At 37.3% G+C, this 17,254-nt stretch overlaps 3 protein-coding genes and 1 long non-coding RNA gene across 5 annotated transcripts; 3 read left to right on the plus strand and 1 right to left on the minus strand.

Annotated features, from left to right (window-relative positions):
• On the plus strand, positions 1–6,872 carry LOC132047345 (uncharacterized protein At2g33490-like). 2 transcript variants are annotated; one of them, XM_059438369.1, is made up of 12 exons: positions 1–121; positions 255–406; positions 646–718; positions 1,074–1,148; positions 2,263–2,324; positions 2,410–2,478; positions 3,828–3,856; positions 3,951–4,140; positions 4,248–4,469; positions 4,980–5,033; positions 5,264–6,257; positions 6,672–6,872. In XM_059438369.1, exons 2-12 carry the CDS (start codon positions 305–307, stop codon positions 6,680–6,682), a joined length of 1,881 nt encoding a protein of 626 aa, XP_059294352.1. In that variant the 5' UTR covers positions 1–121; positions 255–304; the 3' UTR covers positions 6,683–6,872. The 2 variants fall into 2 exon arrangements, with proteins under 2 accessions (XP_059294352.1, XP_059294351.1); XM_059438368.1 differs by lacking the exon at positions 1–121 and having other exon boundaries at positions 172–406.
• Positions 6,873–7,569: 697 nt separating this feature from the next.
• On the minus strand, positions 7,570–8,340 carry LOC132047347 (uncharacterized). Its single transcript, XR_009412831.1, has 2 exons — positions 8,145–8,340; positions 7,570–8,052 (listed from the first exon to the last, which is right to left on the minus strand). It is a non-coding gene; the product is annotated as an uncharacterized LOC132047347 (long non-coding RNA).
• A 13-nt stretch (positions 8,341–8,353) lies between these two features.
• Positions 8,354–11,694, plus strand: LOC132047346 (probable inactive shikimate kinase like 1, chloroplastic). The gene is made up of 11 exons (XM_059438370.1): positions 8,354–8,956; positions 9,094–9,131; positions 9,209–9,263; positions 9,459–9,531; positions 9,620–9,707; positions 9,799–9,881; positions 9,983–10,106; positions 10,267–10,345; positions 10,425–10,489; positions 10,585–10,683; positions 11,453–11,694. Exons 1-10 carry the CDS (start codon positions 8,857–8,859, stop codon positions 10,651–10,653), a joined length of 774 nt encoding a protein of 257 aa, XP_059294353.1. The 5' UTR covers positions 8,354–8,856; the 3' UTR covers positions 10,654–10,683; positions 11,453–11,694.
• A 3,504-nt stretch (positions 11,695–15,198) lies between these two features.
• LOC132048414 (zinc finger protein 8-like) lies at positions 15,199–16,412 on the plus strand. Its single transcript, XM_059439319.1, has one exon. It carries the CDS (start codon positions 15,528–15,530, stop codon positions 16,128–16,130), a length of 603 nt encoding a protein of 200 aa, XP_059295302.1. The 5' UTR covers positions 15,199–15,527; the 3' UTR covers positions 16,131–16,412.
• Positions 16,413–17,254: the final 842 nt, after the last annotated feature.

The raw sequence follows: 17,254 nt of genomic DNA on the forward strand, positions 1-17,254 counted from the left end.
AGTAATAATAATAAGTGGTAGAAGCGGTGACGAAATTACAAAATGGGTCAAAGTAGAGACGTGTTAAGGAAGAGAGGCAGTTGCCTTTCTGACTTGGGCGCATGACATAAGAATTTTCTTGGTAAAACTAATTAGCTCCTTTATTTTCCTCTGCAAACAATTACTAGTAATTTATTTTATTTCAGTTCCAATAATTTTCTCCGGCCTCCGGTATAGTGCAGCCCGTGAAAATTAAAACAGAGAGAGATAGAAAGAGTGTGTGATTAGGTGAGAAGGAGAGATCAATAGTAAATCTGATTTAGAGATGAAGTCGTCTTTGGGAATGCTGAAGAAATTTGCACTTCACAAGGAGAAGAAGGATCATCACATTCTGTTGCATTTGGATGGCCTCTCTCAAGCTTCACAGGTCCCCTTCTTCCCAATTAGGGTTTCCGATTCCTCTTTGCTTTTTACCCGACCCGTATCCATTTTCAAAATTGGTTGGGGATTATTTCTTTTTCAGTTTTTCGCCCTAATATTTGCACTGCTATGTTCATTTCTGCTCAACTTACAAATCTGATTTATCAGTCAACTCCTCTAGCGGCGTTTCATTTAACTCTGTTGTTAGAAGCAGGTTCTAATTTAAGGGTATTCTCCTTTTTGCAGGATATGAAAGACATGAGAGATTGCTATGACAGCTTACTATCTGCAGCTGCTGCTGCGGCTAATAGTGCTTATGGTATTAATTTATTAGCTATCTTCACTCTTAGTCTACTGTAAATGTCAGAATATATGGTCAAGAAAAGGAAAATATGATAAGTAACATTAGTTTTGTAATGGGTTGTATGGAAGCATCTAAAGTTCACTTCCCTATTTGTTAAAAGAGGTTTATCAATTGTTTGATAACAAGAATCGCCTTATGGGAAAGATCACTTCATTTGCATTGTGTAACAGGTTCAATCCTTTTCCCAGTTTTATTTTAGTCTTTTAAGATGGTCTATAACTGAAAGCCTTTATATGCATTTGCATATTTAGTTACTTCATGAAAAGAATTCCATATGTAGCTCTTTCAATTTGCTGGATTACTTTTGCAGAATTTTCAGAATCCTTGATGGAAATGGGAACCTGCCTATTGGAGAAAATTGCATTGAATGGTGATGGAGAAAGTGGTAAGTGAGCCAATGTTTAGGTCTCCTTGTGTAATTCTATAGTGGTTTTCACTATGGGGTTCTGCCTGAGCAATTAGTCTGGGATCATTTTTACTGCTTAAATAAGTTATCAGCTTAACGGGCGGTTCCGTGCAAAACGTATTTGAGCATTATCATGTTTGGGTAATGTATGCTTAGTTGTTTCCAGTTCTAATGAACTCCGTAGAGCTTGAACAAAAAATGATAAGGCACCAATTTTAGTTAATTCCTTGGAACTTTTCGGTTACAAAACAAATATTGGTTTGCGCTTTGTGGTTCTGGAGTGAATGTTACACTTTCCACGCTGTTATACCTGTGCCTTGCAGAAGCTCTATCTTTCACTGGTTCGGAGCTTTTTATTTGGGGTCTCAGGCTCTCAGCAGTAGCAGAGCCAGAAATTCATACAAGATTCAAAAAAGATAAGAGTGTTATACCCTGGGTATGAATCTGTGTTCCAAGGCAATATTTCAACCCCCTTTCCACTAACTAGAATTTTTTCTTACGTCGAGGGGATTCAACAATTCATATATAACCAAAATAATTGTTTTTCCACAAAATTTTCCGGCGAAGAGGATTCAATTGAACCCCCTTGGCTCCTTTAGCTCCGCCCACTGTGTCTCAGATTGTCAATTCTATCACAATCTCCCCATCAATTCAAATGATATTAGGAACTGTGAGAAGTGTTAATTTCCCACTGATCATTGTGTTCTCCGAAGTCCACCCACAGTGTAAGGAATGTAGAACTGAAAAAGAATAGAGTAGTACCAAATGGAAATAGAAGCACGCATTCTTGTCTTATTTTCCAGTGTCTGATGTAGTTAATTTATGATATATGTTCTGTTGTTCTCTTGTTGAAAATCTGATTGCAACATCTGTTTTTTTGATGAAGGCACACGTATAACATCAGTTCTCTTTCCATTTTTCTTCACTTTTCTGTTTGTTAGTTTTCATTTTCTTTTTTCTCCGTGGCAGAAGATTTTTTAAGACGTGCCTTTTGCTGCTAAAAATATTTAATCTACTGTTCAAAATGAACTCGCCTATCATTCCTCATTCTGTTTTGTGATTATTTTCTTTGTTAAATACTATCTATATGCAGGTAAAGCATTGTCAATGCTTGGGGGAGTACAATTAGAACTTCAGAAACTCGTAGACAGCTATGTCAGTGCCTGTTCTTTCTCTCATTTATAATCATTCTACCTATTTAAAGTGAATGTGGTTATGACTTTTGCTTTCTGTATCGCAGCGTTCCCATATCATCCTAACTATCACAAACCCATCTGAATCTCTTCTTAGTGAACTTCGGAAAGTGGAGGTTTGTTCTTTTGTGATTCTGTTATTCACCTCTAGATCTTTTTGACAGCATTTAAGTTTCCTCATCCTTTTCCCCCTTTTCTTTATTAATTGTTAACTGTATCAGTCTTGCTATTTCTGCACTATATTTTCTTATCCACATTTTAGATAATTTGGAGATCAAATGCTCATCCATCCATCTTGCTTGCTCAAAAGCTTTGAATATTCTATTCGAAAGCTTGCTTCTAGCTTTGGGCACCTCTGACATAAACAGACCTTTCCAATAGTAGAGGGTTGAGGCGATTGCATTTTATTTTCTTTGTTATTCTCAATAACCCTAGTTTTAATGGAGCCCCATCCTTAGGTTCCCATTTTTTTGTACCAGTCATGTGCTGCAACCAATTAGCATACCAACTCGAGTGGTTGAGTCCAAGCAATCTTGTCATAGTGATTCAGCCTAACACATTCTTAAATGAATAAGATGTCATCAAGTTAATGGTAGCCAAATTGTTTCAGTAGCTATGATGACGATGTACCAAGAAGATAGAGAGATCCAGAATGAATCTGTTCTGCATGCTATTTGAAATTTCTTTTAATCTTATTTCCATTTCTTTGGTGCATAAGAAACTGATGCAGGTTTATCTTTGTTGATCTTCATTGCTAGTTTCATTTGACTCCTATAATTTGGAAACTATTTAATTATAAGCCATGCTAATTTGGTCCTGACTGATAGTTGTTGCTCTATAACTGGTTGAAACTTTTGAAAGTAATATTGGTTGATGATGTTTCTCTCCTTTTCATTGTTATTGTCACAAGTTGTGATGAATGTGATGAACTTTTAATGCCTTTGACCTAGGTACAACTTGAGCTTATGCTGAGTTGTTACTTGATAATCTTCGGTGTCTCCCTTTTGTCACCTTAGTTGAAGATCTCCTGCATTAAGAGCTAATAAAGTCTAAATTGGGCGGGCTTGGAGTTGCTAGTAGATGCATCGCAACTTTGGCGTCTTTGCTATCTGATAGCGTTTGAAAATAGCAACAATATTTCTATTTTTATACCAAATATCCCAATAAATAAGAGGGCTTGGTTGGTTGGTTTGGATTATTTCAATTACCTTGTTGATTTCTTTTTCTCATTAATTTGGTCGCTTTAATCAGAGTAGTGTTTGCCAATCCTATTAAACATATAGCTAAGTATTACTCAATCAGATGAGCAGAAACAATTTTGTTGATCAAACCAAACAGATCTGGTAATTTGAATCAACCGCCAGACTGATGCACCTTGGGAGGCTGATTATAGAACACGTGTATGTAAGAATTTTTGCATTGTTTCCTCATTACTCAGTCGGTTGTATTGACTTCCTTGATGCAGGAGATGAAACTGCAGTGTGATGAAAAAAGGTATCCCTCTCCACATGTCTTTTGACATGGTACAGAAATCCTTTTTTCAAAAATAATTCAATCAAGTCTTGCTAACACTAGGCATGATCTGCAGGGAGGTGTACGAGTATATGGCAAAAAGGGGAAAGGGTGGAAAGGGGGAGAACTTTACTTCTCAGCAGTTACAAGCAGCTCGGGAGGACTATCAGGAAACGGCAAGACTTTGCATTTTCCGTGTACAATCTCTGAAGCAAGGGCAGTGTCGCAGCCTTTTGACCCAGGCAGCTCGTCACCACGGTGCACAGGTGTCCTTTTGCATTTTCATAGCTCCATTTATTTCATTATTGGTTATTCAACTTTTTCTTGAATCGGGTAAATTACTTGTCTGCCTAATTTCTCTTTTCCGGAACAGTTGAATTTCTTCCGCAAAGGACTTAAATCTCTTGAAGCTGTTGAACCGCAAATAAGGATGGTTGCTGGAAACCAACACATTGACTATCAACCTGTTGAATTGGATGATAGCGAGGATGGAGGCAAGAGCTATGAGGCTAATGATGATGGTGAATTGAGTTTTGATTATAGAAAAAATAAGCAGGAACTAAATGACCCTTTCCCATTGAGGGATTCAATGGAGGTAAGTTACCATATTGCTGTCATTCTTCTTTTTCCGTTCGTGGAAGAGTGTGAACTGCCTGCTACCTTCTATTGGTAGCATGTCGATTCTTAAACCCTGTTGCCCTGCCCTCTTGCTTGTAATACTAATAACCACAATAGAACTGGCTGATGACTATATGTTCTAGTTCACACGCCACATCCAATTTTTTTGGCGTATTGGTGAAGTGACATGGCATTTCTACACAAACTGATTTCAATAACTCTACTGCTTAACCAGTTAAGCCTTTTTATTACTGCATTTGTCCTTCAGTGACATTTCATCTTTGATCAAGTTCTTGTGCTCATTCAATGCACATCTGAATCTGTCTGCCTCTGTGTGTATATATATCAAAGAAGAGACACATGGGAAGAGAATGCCTTTTAAAGATCTATAGTGATATTATAGGCATTATTGCACTTTGATCTTAGATGATGACTTGCTAAATTCGCCAAATGTTGGATTTTGGTCTAATATTGCTGAATTTGGCAGTTTGATCCCACGGATGCTCCAAGTACCCTAGCCTCTGGGATGGAGGAAGTGGAGGTAAAGTTCTGCCCTTGTGGCTGTATTTTAGTAAACATTATATGAGCTACATATTTTCCCTGTATGGCTTGTAAATGGTCTTTCAAAAGGGTTCTATTAAAGTTTTGAGCTACTCCACACGTTGCCTTGAGATTTTCGGTTGGGGGCTCAGATTCTTGTGTCCTTTGTGCACTTCTTATTGTCAACTTGTGAGGCGTTGCTTGTTTAATTTGAAAGACCTTTTCTTGCAGTTGGATTTTAGACCAAACCAAGAGCAGGTTTATACCAGACAACAGCATATAGGCAGTCATTCTGCCCCAATATTTGCAGAGAAATTGGACATTTCTGATAGAATCAAACAAGCACAGACGTCTGTCCGGAATTCTCACACATACGCCTTACCGACTCCAGCTGATGCTAAAAGTTCGAGTTCAAGGACAAGTGTTTCCCTTCTCCACTCAAGTACCACGAATACTAGTGGAAGCAGCAATAATCCGTGGCATTCTTCCCCACTTAATATGGATAAATACTCTAAATATGCAGATGACAACTTGTCAACAGACAGTCTTGCAAAAGGCCAATCCACTGCCCAAGAGATTAAAGATCATAGTCTCTCCACCCCACTACCCCCTCCTCTTGCTGAGGGAACTTCTCTCCCGCAAAATGATGTACAAAATGGAATCGATGCCAGAAAAATAAGAAGACCTTCTTTCTCAGGTCCATTAGCAAGTAAGCCTTCATCCAGCAAGCCGTTGTTGTTATCTGCCAGCGGACCTATTGGCTTGGCTGAACGGCCTCTTCTAGAACCTGGATTGGCTTCAGGAATACCAATAACTCAGCCACCATCGACTCTAGATGTATCCCACAGTGCTTCACCTCCCCTTGTTTCTTCACCAAAAATAAGTGAGCTTCATGAGCTCCCGCGCCCCCCTGGCTTATTGGCCTCCAAGCCATCGAGTTCAACTGCATTTGGGCACTCTGCGCCCTTAGTCAACAGAAATCAAGAAACATCACCAACAAATCAGAGCCCTGTGCTGGCATCAAATACGGGTTCTCCACTACCACTTCCTCCACTAACAATTCCTCGAAGTTTCTCTATACCTTCCAACAATCAGAGAGCAATGGCACTACATGTAGCCCATCTACTAGAATCTCCACAAAGAAAGGGCAAGGGTGATGTGATGTGCTCTCCTCCATTAACACCTATCTCTATTTCAAACGCTTCAAATTCTGGCCAAATCAGAGGTAAAATACCTTGATTAATGATAAGTAGTTTCTTTCTTTTTCAGAGTTAATGGTAAATTCTACAGTGAACCTCATATCTGTGATTCTGATTACGAAGATCTGCCTGAGTCATTTTGGAAGGTGGAAAGAAAGGATTATTTATAAGTATAAATGAAAAAGTTGTGTTTGAATCTTGTATAATCTTCCACCCTCCACCTGGTCAAATCTTCACTGGAAAACTATGTCAGCTTGGTCGGTTGTTTGAGTGGGGGATTGAGGGTGGGGGATAAATGGTTGTTAAGTAATTTAAGTATATGCTAAAAGAGGCTCTGGATATATCATGGTTAGGAGAGTGAATTGTTTTTTTTAATGTGCGACTGCTAAAACTCATATCCTCCCAGTTATCTTTTGACATCTCATTTTTGGTGAATGCAGGTAGGAGCTGATTTATTTAAGCCTTGTAGACAGTGATGTATTTTTTCTTTTGCTTCGGGGTGTAGAGTTTGATTTCCACAAGCTTTATTGCGGGAGTGGGATTTGTATATATGTTATTAATGTAAGGTTTTATTTTGTTCATTTGAATGTTCTCCATACATCTTACACGAATGTAATGGGATCTCCCTGCCACAATTTTGATCTCGCGTCTGGGGAAGCCCTTGAGAAGAAAAGGCAAATTAAGAACGAATCTCAGTTATGTTCTTTTAAAAGGGCTAATTTAGTCCAGTATTATTCAGTAATCGTGCATTTGGTGGATTAGTCAAAGGGTATGCAAATTGATGTTGACATCACTGTTGTCAAAGAAAAAGTAGCAACGTTTAGCTGGTAATTGAGCACAATGCAGTTTGATTTTTAGTCCTTGGGAAAATGATATATGTTCTTTAAATTTAACTGTTTATTTATTTTCAAGATCCAGATGCTGACAAAAAAATTATGCGGGAAATAAGTGTTTCAGTGAGCGGTATATATTAGAGCGGGATTTACCTTTTTGGGCAATATGAATTGAGGTAGTAACAAAGATTATTTGAAGTCTGACCTTTATTTAGATTTGAGGCAATGCAAATTCGAAAAAAGTCTATTATTTATACACCTATTATTTATTTAGATATTGAGATAAGGTAAACCCTGATTTTTTTAATTTTATTTTGCGTAATCTTTTTATTTTTTATTTTTTTGTCGGAATGTTTTGTTTGTAGAGGGCAGGGTATGTCCCTTTTGCTAAAGAAGCATCGTCGATCGTCATGCCTATTTTATGTTGAAAAAAACGGAAGTGGAAAATTTCAAAATTTGAACTTCAGTTTGCATGACTAATACAAACTACGGAAAGGGTTAAAAATACCCCTAACTTTCAAATATTATTTATTCATCCCCTTAGTTATACTTTTCATCCAATTATGCCCCTACTGTTATACTTTGACACCGATTTGCTCCTAATTTAAACGAAGTGACACGTGATAGCTTGAGAATAAAATGACTCATCCCTATTTTAATATCAGTTCCAATTAAACCCAACCCAAATTTTGACCTACTACCGTCACACCAAACCCTCATCTTCGTCATCTCTTAAAAAAGCACACCATTTCTCTCTTCTCCGGCCGAGCTCCGAACAAATGACCACGGGCACAACCCATCTCCCTTTCAGTGCTGGCTCCCTCTCTTCTGGTCTCCCAAACTCCACCACCGCGGAGCCACTTTTGTTTGCCCTCTTGCCACTGTCGAAGCACCAGAGTAGGTAGTCATCTCCAATATAACCCTCGCTGAACTTTTGTATCACATGCTAGTTCGATCTAGTTCTATTCTTCAACGTTACAATCGCTTCCTGAATCATCTGCATAATTCAACACAAAATTAGCTAATCGGCAAATTAAAAAATTAGATCTCAATTTAGCAATCAATTTTCTTAATCTATACCTCAAAATAAGGAGGATGAGTAGGAGGGTGGCTCTTCTCCGAATCAACTGATTTTTTAGCCTTGGATTCCTTCGTTTTCTTTGGTTGATCGAACTCGCCGGCGAGTTTTCTTCACTGGACGGTTCAACCACTTTTAAATGAGTTGAAGAAGATGATGAGGGCTTGGTGCGGGTCCCACATTTGCCATGTGTTTGTGTTTGATTGGTTGTTTATGAATTCAATAAGTTTGGGGGCAACTGGGTCGGGTAGTGGATCAAATTTGGGTTGGGTTTTAATTAGAACCGGATATTAAAATTGGGGATGAGTCATTTATTGTCACTCCGTTTAAATTAGGGGCAAATTAGTGCCAAAGTATAACGATAGAGGCACAATTGGACGAAAAATATAATGAAGGGTATGAATAAACAAGGGCTCCCAATAAATAATATCTGAAGATTCAGGGTATTTTTAACCCTTTTCTGTACAAACTACTACTCATAAACTTAGGACAAACCAGTAAAAGTAATTTGTAGAAAATTTAAAATTTTTAAATCCTGGCAATTTAATGGTACAAGTGGTTACTATCTTTTCACTTGTAATAATTTACCTTGAAATTAGGCTGAAAAAAGGACTTCCAAAAAAAAAAAAAAAGAGAGAGAGAAGTAAAATACTGAAGTTGATAAGGGGAAGAAGAAGTGTGGATAAAGAGGCGAAAAGCATTTGGGAATAGAAAATGAAGCTGCTACTCCAATTACCTCAGCCACTCCTCGGCAAGTCTCATACTATTTGCCATTCAATTCCGTCCTTCATGCCCCGAGCACTTTCCAACAATCGTGAGCTATACATTCTTCATTCCTTCTCTCTTACTTACTAGCTGTTATTATACGTTTCTCAATTTTTGTGATAATAGGTGCGGAGTTAGTATAATTATGCCTAGTAATTTCTTTAATCTGTCTTTTCCTATTTTCAGATTCCGCGACCCAGTTTGATCTTTCCTTAACCGTGAAGGTAAGAGACCAAACATTGGATGGTATTAGTCTATTCTTTTCTAACTACTCATTGTAGCTCTTTACTCGTGAATTCAGAGGAAAGCATCAGAGATATCCCCTGACTTGAAAGGAACTTGTTTATTCCTTGTTGGTGGGCATTACTTTCTCCCTTCATTCTAACTTTCTCTTTGTTTCATCTCTCAATCCCAAATTTGTTGGGGTCAGCTATATAAATCCCTCGTAGTTATACTATCCTCATTTGTTCAGTCTTGGGACTGGTTATGCTTTGCCAAAACTCACTTATCCTTAGTTATCTCATCCAATTTGTGTTGCTTTTAATTGAAAGGCATAAACAGCTCCATCAAATCCGACTCGGCGAAACTTCTTGCAGATGCACTGCGCTATTATTATTTTGACAGGTCATAAGTTTACGTCTTTTTGCAAACAGCCTGCACTGTGATGATAACCATGTCCAGTGACTCATGTTATTACATTAATCTATTGCAGTGATAGTGTCGTTGAAGAAGCTTTGGGAGGAAAGGATGCTGTCAGGTCGTTAATGAAGACAGACTTGAAAGGCTTTCGAGACTCAGAGGTAGCTTTCAATGTTCATATGCAATGTTTTCCTGTCTTTTAAACCTTTTCTGTATTGAGATTTATGACCAAAACCGATTTTTAAATTGCAGACAGAAGTACTGAAGCAGTTGTCATCCATGGGTCGCCTTGTTGTTTGTGCTGGGAATGGTGCAGTTCAGCGTGCAGCTAATCTGTATGACTGCTGCTAATTATATATTTTTCTACCCTATCATGAATAAATAAATAAAAAGAAAAAAGAGTCACTTGTTCTTGATCCATACTTGATGTTTATAGGGCGCTTATGAGACATGGCATATCAATATGGATCGATGTGCCCTTGGATATGGTAGCCAAGCAGATTGTGGAGGAGAATTTTCAAATTCCTGCTGCTGAAACAATAAATGGATCATACCCTGAGGTCTATTTCTGATGACTTCGACCCAAAAAGCTAGACAATGACAAAAGATATTTTGCTCATATTTATTGTTAATCATCCTTCTCTAACCTCATGGTGCCTCTTGTTTGTGGATTTCTTCAGCTGTTGGGCTATGCTGATTTTTAGCCTACCATGGTAACAGGTGTTGACTCAATTAACTGCTATTTATGAAGATAGCCGTAATGGATATGCTACAGCTGATACAACTATTGCACTACAGAGTAATTTGCTATTTGCTTCATAATCGGTAGCATTAACATCACTTTTACTGTACGTTAACAGTTTATTTTTCCTTTGCAGAGGTTGCTTCTCGGTTAGGCTATGATACATTGGAGGCAGTGACCACAGAGGATATGGTTTTGGAGGTAAAAGAAAATTCTCCATGAAGTGGGAGGATATATGCCTATTTTATTTTTTGTTCTTTTCTAAGTGAAATCTTTCTACTTCATTGTGATTTTAGACTCTGAAGGAGATAGAGAGATTGATGAGATCAAAGAAGTTGATGGAAGAAGCTGCCAGGCCATTTTAGTTTCAATCACCACCAGTACCAATTATTTTGGTTAGTTCTTATCAGCATTGTTCACAGCGGTGTTTGGTGATTTTCTTTTAACCTCATCCTTCCAATTAACTGGACTTTGAATTTATATGTCGTAATCTATTTAGAAAAGCTAACATTATTCTTGAGGTCTCATACCTCTTGCTGGGCTTGCTCTTTTAGATGATGGCAACTCAAGGCAACCAAACTATCAAGTCAAATGATCGTTACATATTTTCAATTTCTACCAATGTTGGTGATGATACATTAGCTGCATCTAACATTATGGTATCTCGAATCTTTATGTGGAAAAAGAATTAGATCAAATAAAATAGTACATAACAGAGTGTGATATGCTGAATTGTGAAAGAAGTTACACTTTTGGATGTGACTAAGATGCTCAGAGGAGTTGGAGAGGGAAGACTAAGAAGAAGATAAAGGGAGGGTGCAGGAAGGTAAAATAGGGGTTCCCTTAAGAGGTTTTGACTGCAAGGACATATTTTTTCATGAAGCTGTCCAAGAGGGATGTCTTTTTTCAGGGAAAACAGAGAAAACCAGCATTACTTCCTGGCTCCCTGCTAATTGCACTTACTCATTTATAATTCAAGTTAACCAAATGCAGAACTTAAGAATGAGTTGGAAAAAGTATATTGTTGACCAAAATAATCATATTGAACAAGTCTTAGATGTACAATTGGCTTATAAAAAAGCCATAAATAAACAATTGACTACGTTGATTCTTTATCAGAAGATCTAATGAAAGATTTGAAGTTATTCAAATTATTATGTGCAGAATCAACACTTATTGGTTGGAGCCGCAAGTGCTGTGCTGAAGTTGGAGAATGATGCAATGCTGAAGCTCTAGTAGTTGAATGACTGGTATTGTGAGATTAATTCTTAAGCGGCATGTATGTTGTGAGTATTGTAAATGTTGTATTTTTGTGCACATTTGTATCTTACGGTGGTCGGATGAAACTCTCTTCTGATTGTCAATCTGCAACTAAGTTTCAACCACCTAATCTTTGTTCACTTAAACATATAGCTAACCAGCAACTCCCATCTCCAAATCTTTGCCTACTAAAATGTAACAAGTATATCATGCAATCACATAAGAGGTGGATCTAGCCTTATTTACCGGTTTCAGTTTAACATAATAATTTTAACACTGAGTGTAAATATATGTGAATAGTTAGTAATTGCTAAAGTGCAGGGGATTCAGTGGTAAGAACTTAGAAGTTGAACTCATCCATTTTAAATTTTGGATCCGCCTTCGCAATCTGATCGCTTTAGCTTATGGTGAAATGCCTATGCTTTTAAAGTGAAATGTAAATTGGGAGTATGTATGTATCTACATCCTTGTACGCCTAGATGTACATTTATACGAGGAAATGTCATTGGGAGAATTGAGAGATTCTTATACAACCAGCAAGATATTTGATCGCTTTCCTCTACTTGATATCAAATTATCAATACTAGTTCCTTTGATGATCCTGGAGCTTTTTGATTTTACTCAATACTACTCATTATTCTAAAGAAAGGGTACGACACACAGCTAGTTAAATTTTGAACTATTCATATTATATATCGGCCTTCAGATAGTGTTTTAAGCCGGAACTTGACTACATTCGTTTGACAAATTTTAATAGTTTGTTTTGCGTATTATTTGACTTTTTATGTTATTCTTCACCATAAGAATGCAATCACACTTACTGATTCCTTCGCCCCTAGTACCAACCTGCTTAAGTTTCAAGAATGTAAGTCTTCCAATAAGATGTTAGAAAAAGGAATCAAAAAAATCAAATTCCTTCGGATCATGAGCAGAAGACACCAGAAAAAGCGTCCTCTCAGGTCTTCCAGGGGTTACTGAAGATATAGCGTTAATTCTCACGTAGTGGAAGTGTTTAATGAGAAGATTCAGATTTACAATGGAACTCTGACCTCTATTCCTGGGTTTCACCTAAGTTTGAAAGATAATCTAACATGAAGGTGCTTAATAGAACAAATAAATTTAACTCGGTTTGTGGATTGCATCGACATGATTATGATATGAGCTGTGTGCCTGGGCCTATCGTGCTTAGAGCTTGAGAGGCTTAGGGGCCTGTACAGTCTTGAATGGACCGGTCAAACCATTGGTGAAAGATGGCAAGTCCAACTTTGTTCAAACCTATAACTTGATGTTAGTAACTCTGAACTGGTTGGTGAAACATTCCTAATCCATTTTCAGAAAGGCTCGTCCAAATTCGACGTACAAGGTTCCCACTCTTTCTCTTTCTGATTATATTTTCTTTTTGGGTGTAAGCAAGAAGTGATGTTGTGGAAATTAAAGGAGATTGAAGGCTTTCCTAGTACGTTCCACAAAAGGGAAGAGCGTAGGACGAGGCGTACTGATCAGGATAACGCAGTGGCTGAAATTTTCACGCAGAGGCCACACAGCCTTGTGCTGATGCCAAAGCTATTGAATTCCTTATTATTTTACCAAAGTGGATCTCTCTTTAATTAATTTTAGGCCGAATACTAAACATTCGCTAAACTTTACGCGTTTTATTCAGATCCTCTTTAATTATACTTGGTTCTAAATACCTTATGTCCTTGGTAATCATTACCCTCTCAATCAATAATTGGTCCTAATTACCCCCTTATACTTGGCTTTCTATAATTGTTACCCCCCCTAAAAAAAAGGGTAAAAAAAAAAAGGAAAAATTGGTAGCTGTATTTTAATGGAGGAGTGGAGAAGGTATATGGAATGATATAAGGAAATAGGCATTGCCATGAGTAAATATAAAAGGAAATGGTATTTTAGATTTTTTTTAGGGGGTAATTAGGACCAATTAGGGGGTTAACGATTATAAATAAACCAAATTTATAGGGTAATTAGGATTAGACATAATTTGGATTTAAAATAAAACGCGTCAAATTTAGGGGTGTTTAGGTATTCAGCCATAATTTTATATAAGCATGTACATTGGGATGGGGGGTGAGCACACATAAGTTCTGTCACATTCACACGTCTTGTTAAGGGGCTACTTAAGCAGCTTGGTATATACTATGAGGGTATATTATATGAAGTATAGGTGCTTCGCTTAGGCACATGTGAGAGGGAATATATAGCAGTTTTGGAAACTCCGACAGAAATTGGATGATGAAAATGATAGGCTCATCTCGTTGTGATTCCACTTCCCACTCCCACTCACCTCTATTCAGCACTTGCTAGTTACTTCAGTTCCCTCCTCTCCATCATATAGGAGTGCCATTAATTTCAACTTATTTCTGAGACACGTGTCTACTAATTGTCATCTACTGTAACAAATTGCAGCAGTGGGGTGGGTTTGTACGACATAACAATTTCTTTTGTCCAGTCCTCACTCCCCCTCCACTTCCCTGTCCTTTTGTACACATCATATTCTTTTTTTTTTCTTTTCTGTAAAATAAAAACCCCCGAGACGTTTATTGATTACTGTAACTAATACATCACATATGTTTACTATAATTTTAGCTTTTCTTTTTCATCGTCTTGTAATCAGTCTTTCAATTATCGTAACATCAAAGAAGAAAATAAAAACATACAAAGTTTTAATCTATTGGCTTCCTTCTCGGGAAATTCACACCTACATTTAGTTTAGTTCTGAGAATTTTCAAAATATTGCATTATGCTTGTTAATTCCTTTAATTTAAATAATAGATTATTTAAGCTAAAAATTCTCCTTCTCGTAAAAGTCTAGTTTCTGCACGCACAAACTAAAAATAAAAAAAAATTGGAGAAAAAAAGGAGGATTAGTACAGATCTCAGGTTGTCATTGAGGAGTAGGTTAACATAACTTAGGTGTGTACAGTATCACCATGCCTCTGGAACAGGTGTAGGAATCCATTTTAGGATTGTTTAGGAGTTGTAGCCAAATTGGATAGGGTGTCATGTTAATGATTTTATTTGAATTCAAAGTTGAATATGATTAGACTTCCCTTCAATTTTTGTGTGTCAGAATTATAATATGGTACAAGGAATTGCTGAATGCAAATCACACTAGGCAACACACACATTTCCTCACATCATCTTGTCAATCACTCTTCACCTTAAATTAAAGAAAGATATGAATGTTGTTAAACCAGTCTCACGTACTAGCCATACCTCGTACATCATTTAAACAGACCGATGCGTATCTAATCTCTGAAAGACTGTTACTGATCTAGTGGTATTTCCTATCTAAAAATGTAATTAAGAGCTTCCATAATATTAGACTACCAAAAACCCAACTATATGAATTTAAATTTATACAATAAATGTGGATTGAGAACCTGAAAATTAAATTGATAAATCTTTTACTAGTACACAACTTATTAACTACGTAAACTGCTAAACATAATAGTCTGTAGCTAGGTTGTATAAGTGTATAGTATAACTCTTAGATGCCTAACTTTTAACTCCAGAAAAGGTTTGCTATTAGTATGAGTTCATTAGTGATTACACGCATTATGTGTACTTTGTGAAGATAAGTGTACTATTCTATATTAGGATGGGTAATTTAGCATGCATGCAGGGCATTGTAAATGATGAGAAAATAGTAAAAATGTAATGACATGCCCCTGCTGTACAGGTGTACACTTGAACAACTGTAGTACTAAAGCAGGGGGTGGCGGGGTAGAGATACAAACAAACAAAATAAACAGCCAGTGACACTCTCTCCCTCTGCTCTGCCAAAATCTGTCACCATTTGTAACCATTCCTGCTAATTCAGTGTTCTCCTCCCCCTTCCACTTTTTTCAGATAAGTACTCTCTACTACTCCTATATAAAACTACACTTTGTATCATCACCACATATTCACACATTCCTTCTTACCCTTCTTCTTAATCTCCAAAGAGCTCGAGAGAAAAATGGCGGACCCCAGCCTAGTTTATGATTTCTTTAACCAGTCGTCTAATTCCACTGCCGCCACAGAGATGGTGATTTCTGATATCAATGTTCTGGATGATCAACACCCACACATCCCAAAACCTAAACCAAAGGTTCCATCTTCAAGAATGTTTTCTTGCCTCTACTGTTCTCGCAAGTTTTGCACTTCTCAAGCTCTAGGTGGACACCAAAATGCTCACAAACGTGAAAGAGCCGCTTCTCGTCGTACTATGTTCTCCACCACAGCCGCCACTGATTCCGACCGTAATAATAACATGGTACGGTTCCATTTTGTTCAGAACAACAACGACAAGATGGAGCCCACTATGATGCCTGAACAAAATATCATGGACAATGGTAACACTAATTACCCTTTCACTAATTACTGCTGTCTCCAAGCACCACCTTCAAACAATAACAACTTTAACCCTTTCTCTTCCACCTCTGACGGGTTTTATGCTCCTCCTCCACCGAACCTCGGACATCATGTTTATTTTAGTACTGGTGATGCTGCTACTCTTTCGACTCCACAGGATTTGTCTTCCTTTGATGAACGCCAACTCGACCTTACTCTTCGTTTGTAGGAGAAACTGGGTATTGTGGGCTGCTCTGTGTTTTTGTTTTTTTCCTTTTCTGGTCTTAGTTAGAGGAAAATTTTCAGGGGTATTCGAGTTTTTTCCCCTTCTTTTTAGTATAGCCAGCAACTGAAGCAGTCAGGCGTCAGATCTAGTGTATTGCTCCACTACTAGCTACGTACTAAAAGTAGAGTCTTAATTCCATGTAGTTCAGAACTCTTTTACAGAGATGATATGGTCTGCTCATTTCATGTTTAAGTTTTACATGTACTTATCGTTAAGCAATTATAGCAAGTTCTAGGTATTTAGCTAATGTCTCCTTTCTTCTCTTAATTTTTTTAAAATTTCTTATGAACTGCTTGTTCATGTACAACAAGTATATCTAAGTTCTGGAGAAACCGGGGTTTGGGGAGGGGTGGAAGGACTATAAAGCAGAAAAAGTGATGATGGTGGCTCCCACTTATTAAAAGTTTAAATTAAATTCAATTAATTGATTAATGATTTTATTTTGTTTGAAAAGAGTATTCACGAAGAAATCTGATAGTTGGGGATATAATATCAACAATTTTGAGTAGGAATAATATATTAATGTGGGTAGTTATTTATAGCTGCATGCATGCATGGTTCGGAAGGATAGCCCTGGATGTTTGTTAGCAGCTTGAACAGAGAGAGCACTGTGTAATTAATGCTAATGTGATGGTATATGTCTTTACTAACTACTTGTGTTATCAATTATGGAGCAGAGAAGTGAGTAAAAATGGTAACAGGTCGGTTGTCTTTATTAATTGATCAAGTACCACTTAATTAATTTTTCGTGTGTTTCTGCACTGGATAACATTATACAGTGAGATACCCCATTTATTCTACTCTGTCGTGTAGCCCCAAGAAAGTGAGCATTCTGTTGAGCTTCAAAACAACCCATTTCCCCCTTACTATTACAAAGTAAAAAACCAATCCAAACTTGTTCATTCTTCTGATTTCCTTTATTACTCAAATGTATACACTAGTAGTAGCTCTGAAATTCCTTAACCTGCAACACAACAACTTCCGCTACCACCAGAATAGGAAAATCAAAAATCAAATATCATGTTGTTAAGTACGTCCTATGCTAGTTTCATCTTAATGGCAATTGT

This window comes from Lycium ferocissimum, chromosome 2, assembly GCF_029784015.1.
Source record: "Lycium ferocissimum isolate CSIRO_LF1 chromosome 2, AGI_CSIRO_Lferr_CH_V1, whole genome shotgun sequence".
In the NCBI taxonomy this organism is placed as follows: domain Eukaryota; kingdom Viridiplantae; phylum Streptophyta; class Magnoliopsida; order Solanales; family Solanaceae; genus Lycium; species Lycium ferocissimum.

Coding starts and splice junctions, on each gene's coding strand:
- LOC132048414 (XM_059439319.1), top strand. CDS start 15,528: ATGGCGGACCCCAGCCTAGTTTATGATTTCTTTAACCAGTCGTCTAAT.
- LOC132047346 (XM_059438370.1), top strand. CDS start 8,857: ATGAAGCTGCTACTCCAATTACCTCAGCCACTCCTCGGCAAGTCTCAT. Junction 9,532..9,619: donor CGCTATTATTATTTTGACAG/GTCATAAGTTTA, acceptor AATCTATTGCAG/TGATAGTGTCGTTGAAGAAG. Junction 9,882..9,982: donor GTTCAGCGTGCAGCTAATCT/GTATGACTGCTG, acceptor TGATGTTTATAG/GGCGCTTATGAGACATGGCA.
- LOC132047345 (XM_059438369.1), top strand. CDS start 305: ATGAAGTCGTCTTTGGGAATGCTGAAGAAATTTGCACTTCACAAGGAG. Junction 2,479..3,827: donor GTGAACTTCGGAAAGTGGAG/GTTTGTTCTTTT, acceptor TCCTTGATGCAG/GAGATGAAACTGCAGTGTGA. Junction 5,034..5,263: donor CTGGGATGGAGGAAGTGGAG/GTAAAGTTCTGC, acceptor CTTTTCTTGCAG/TTGGATTTTAGACCAAACCA.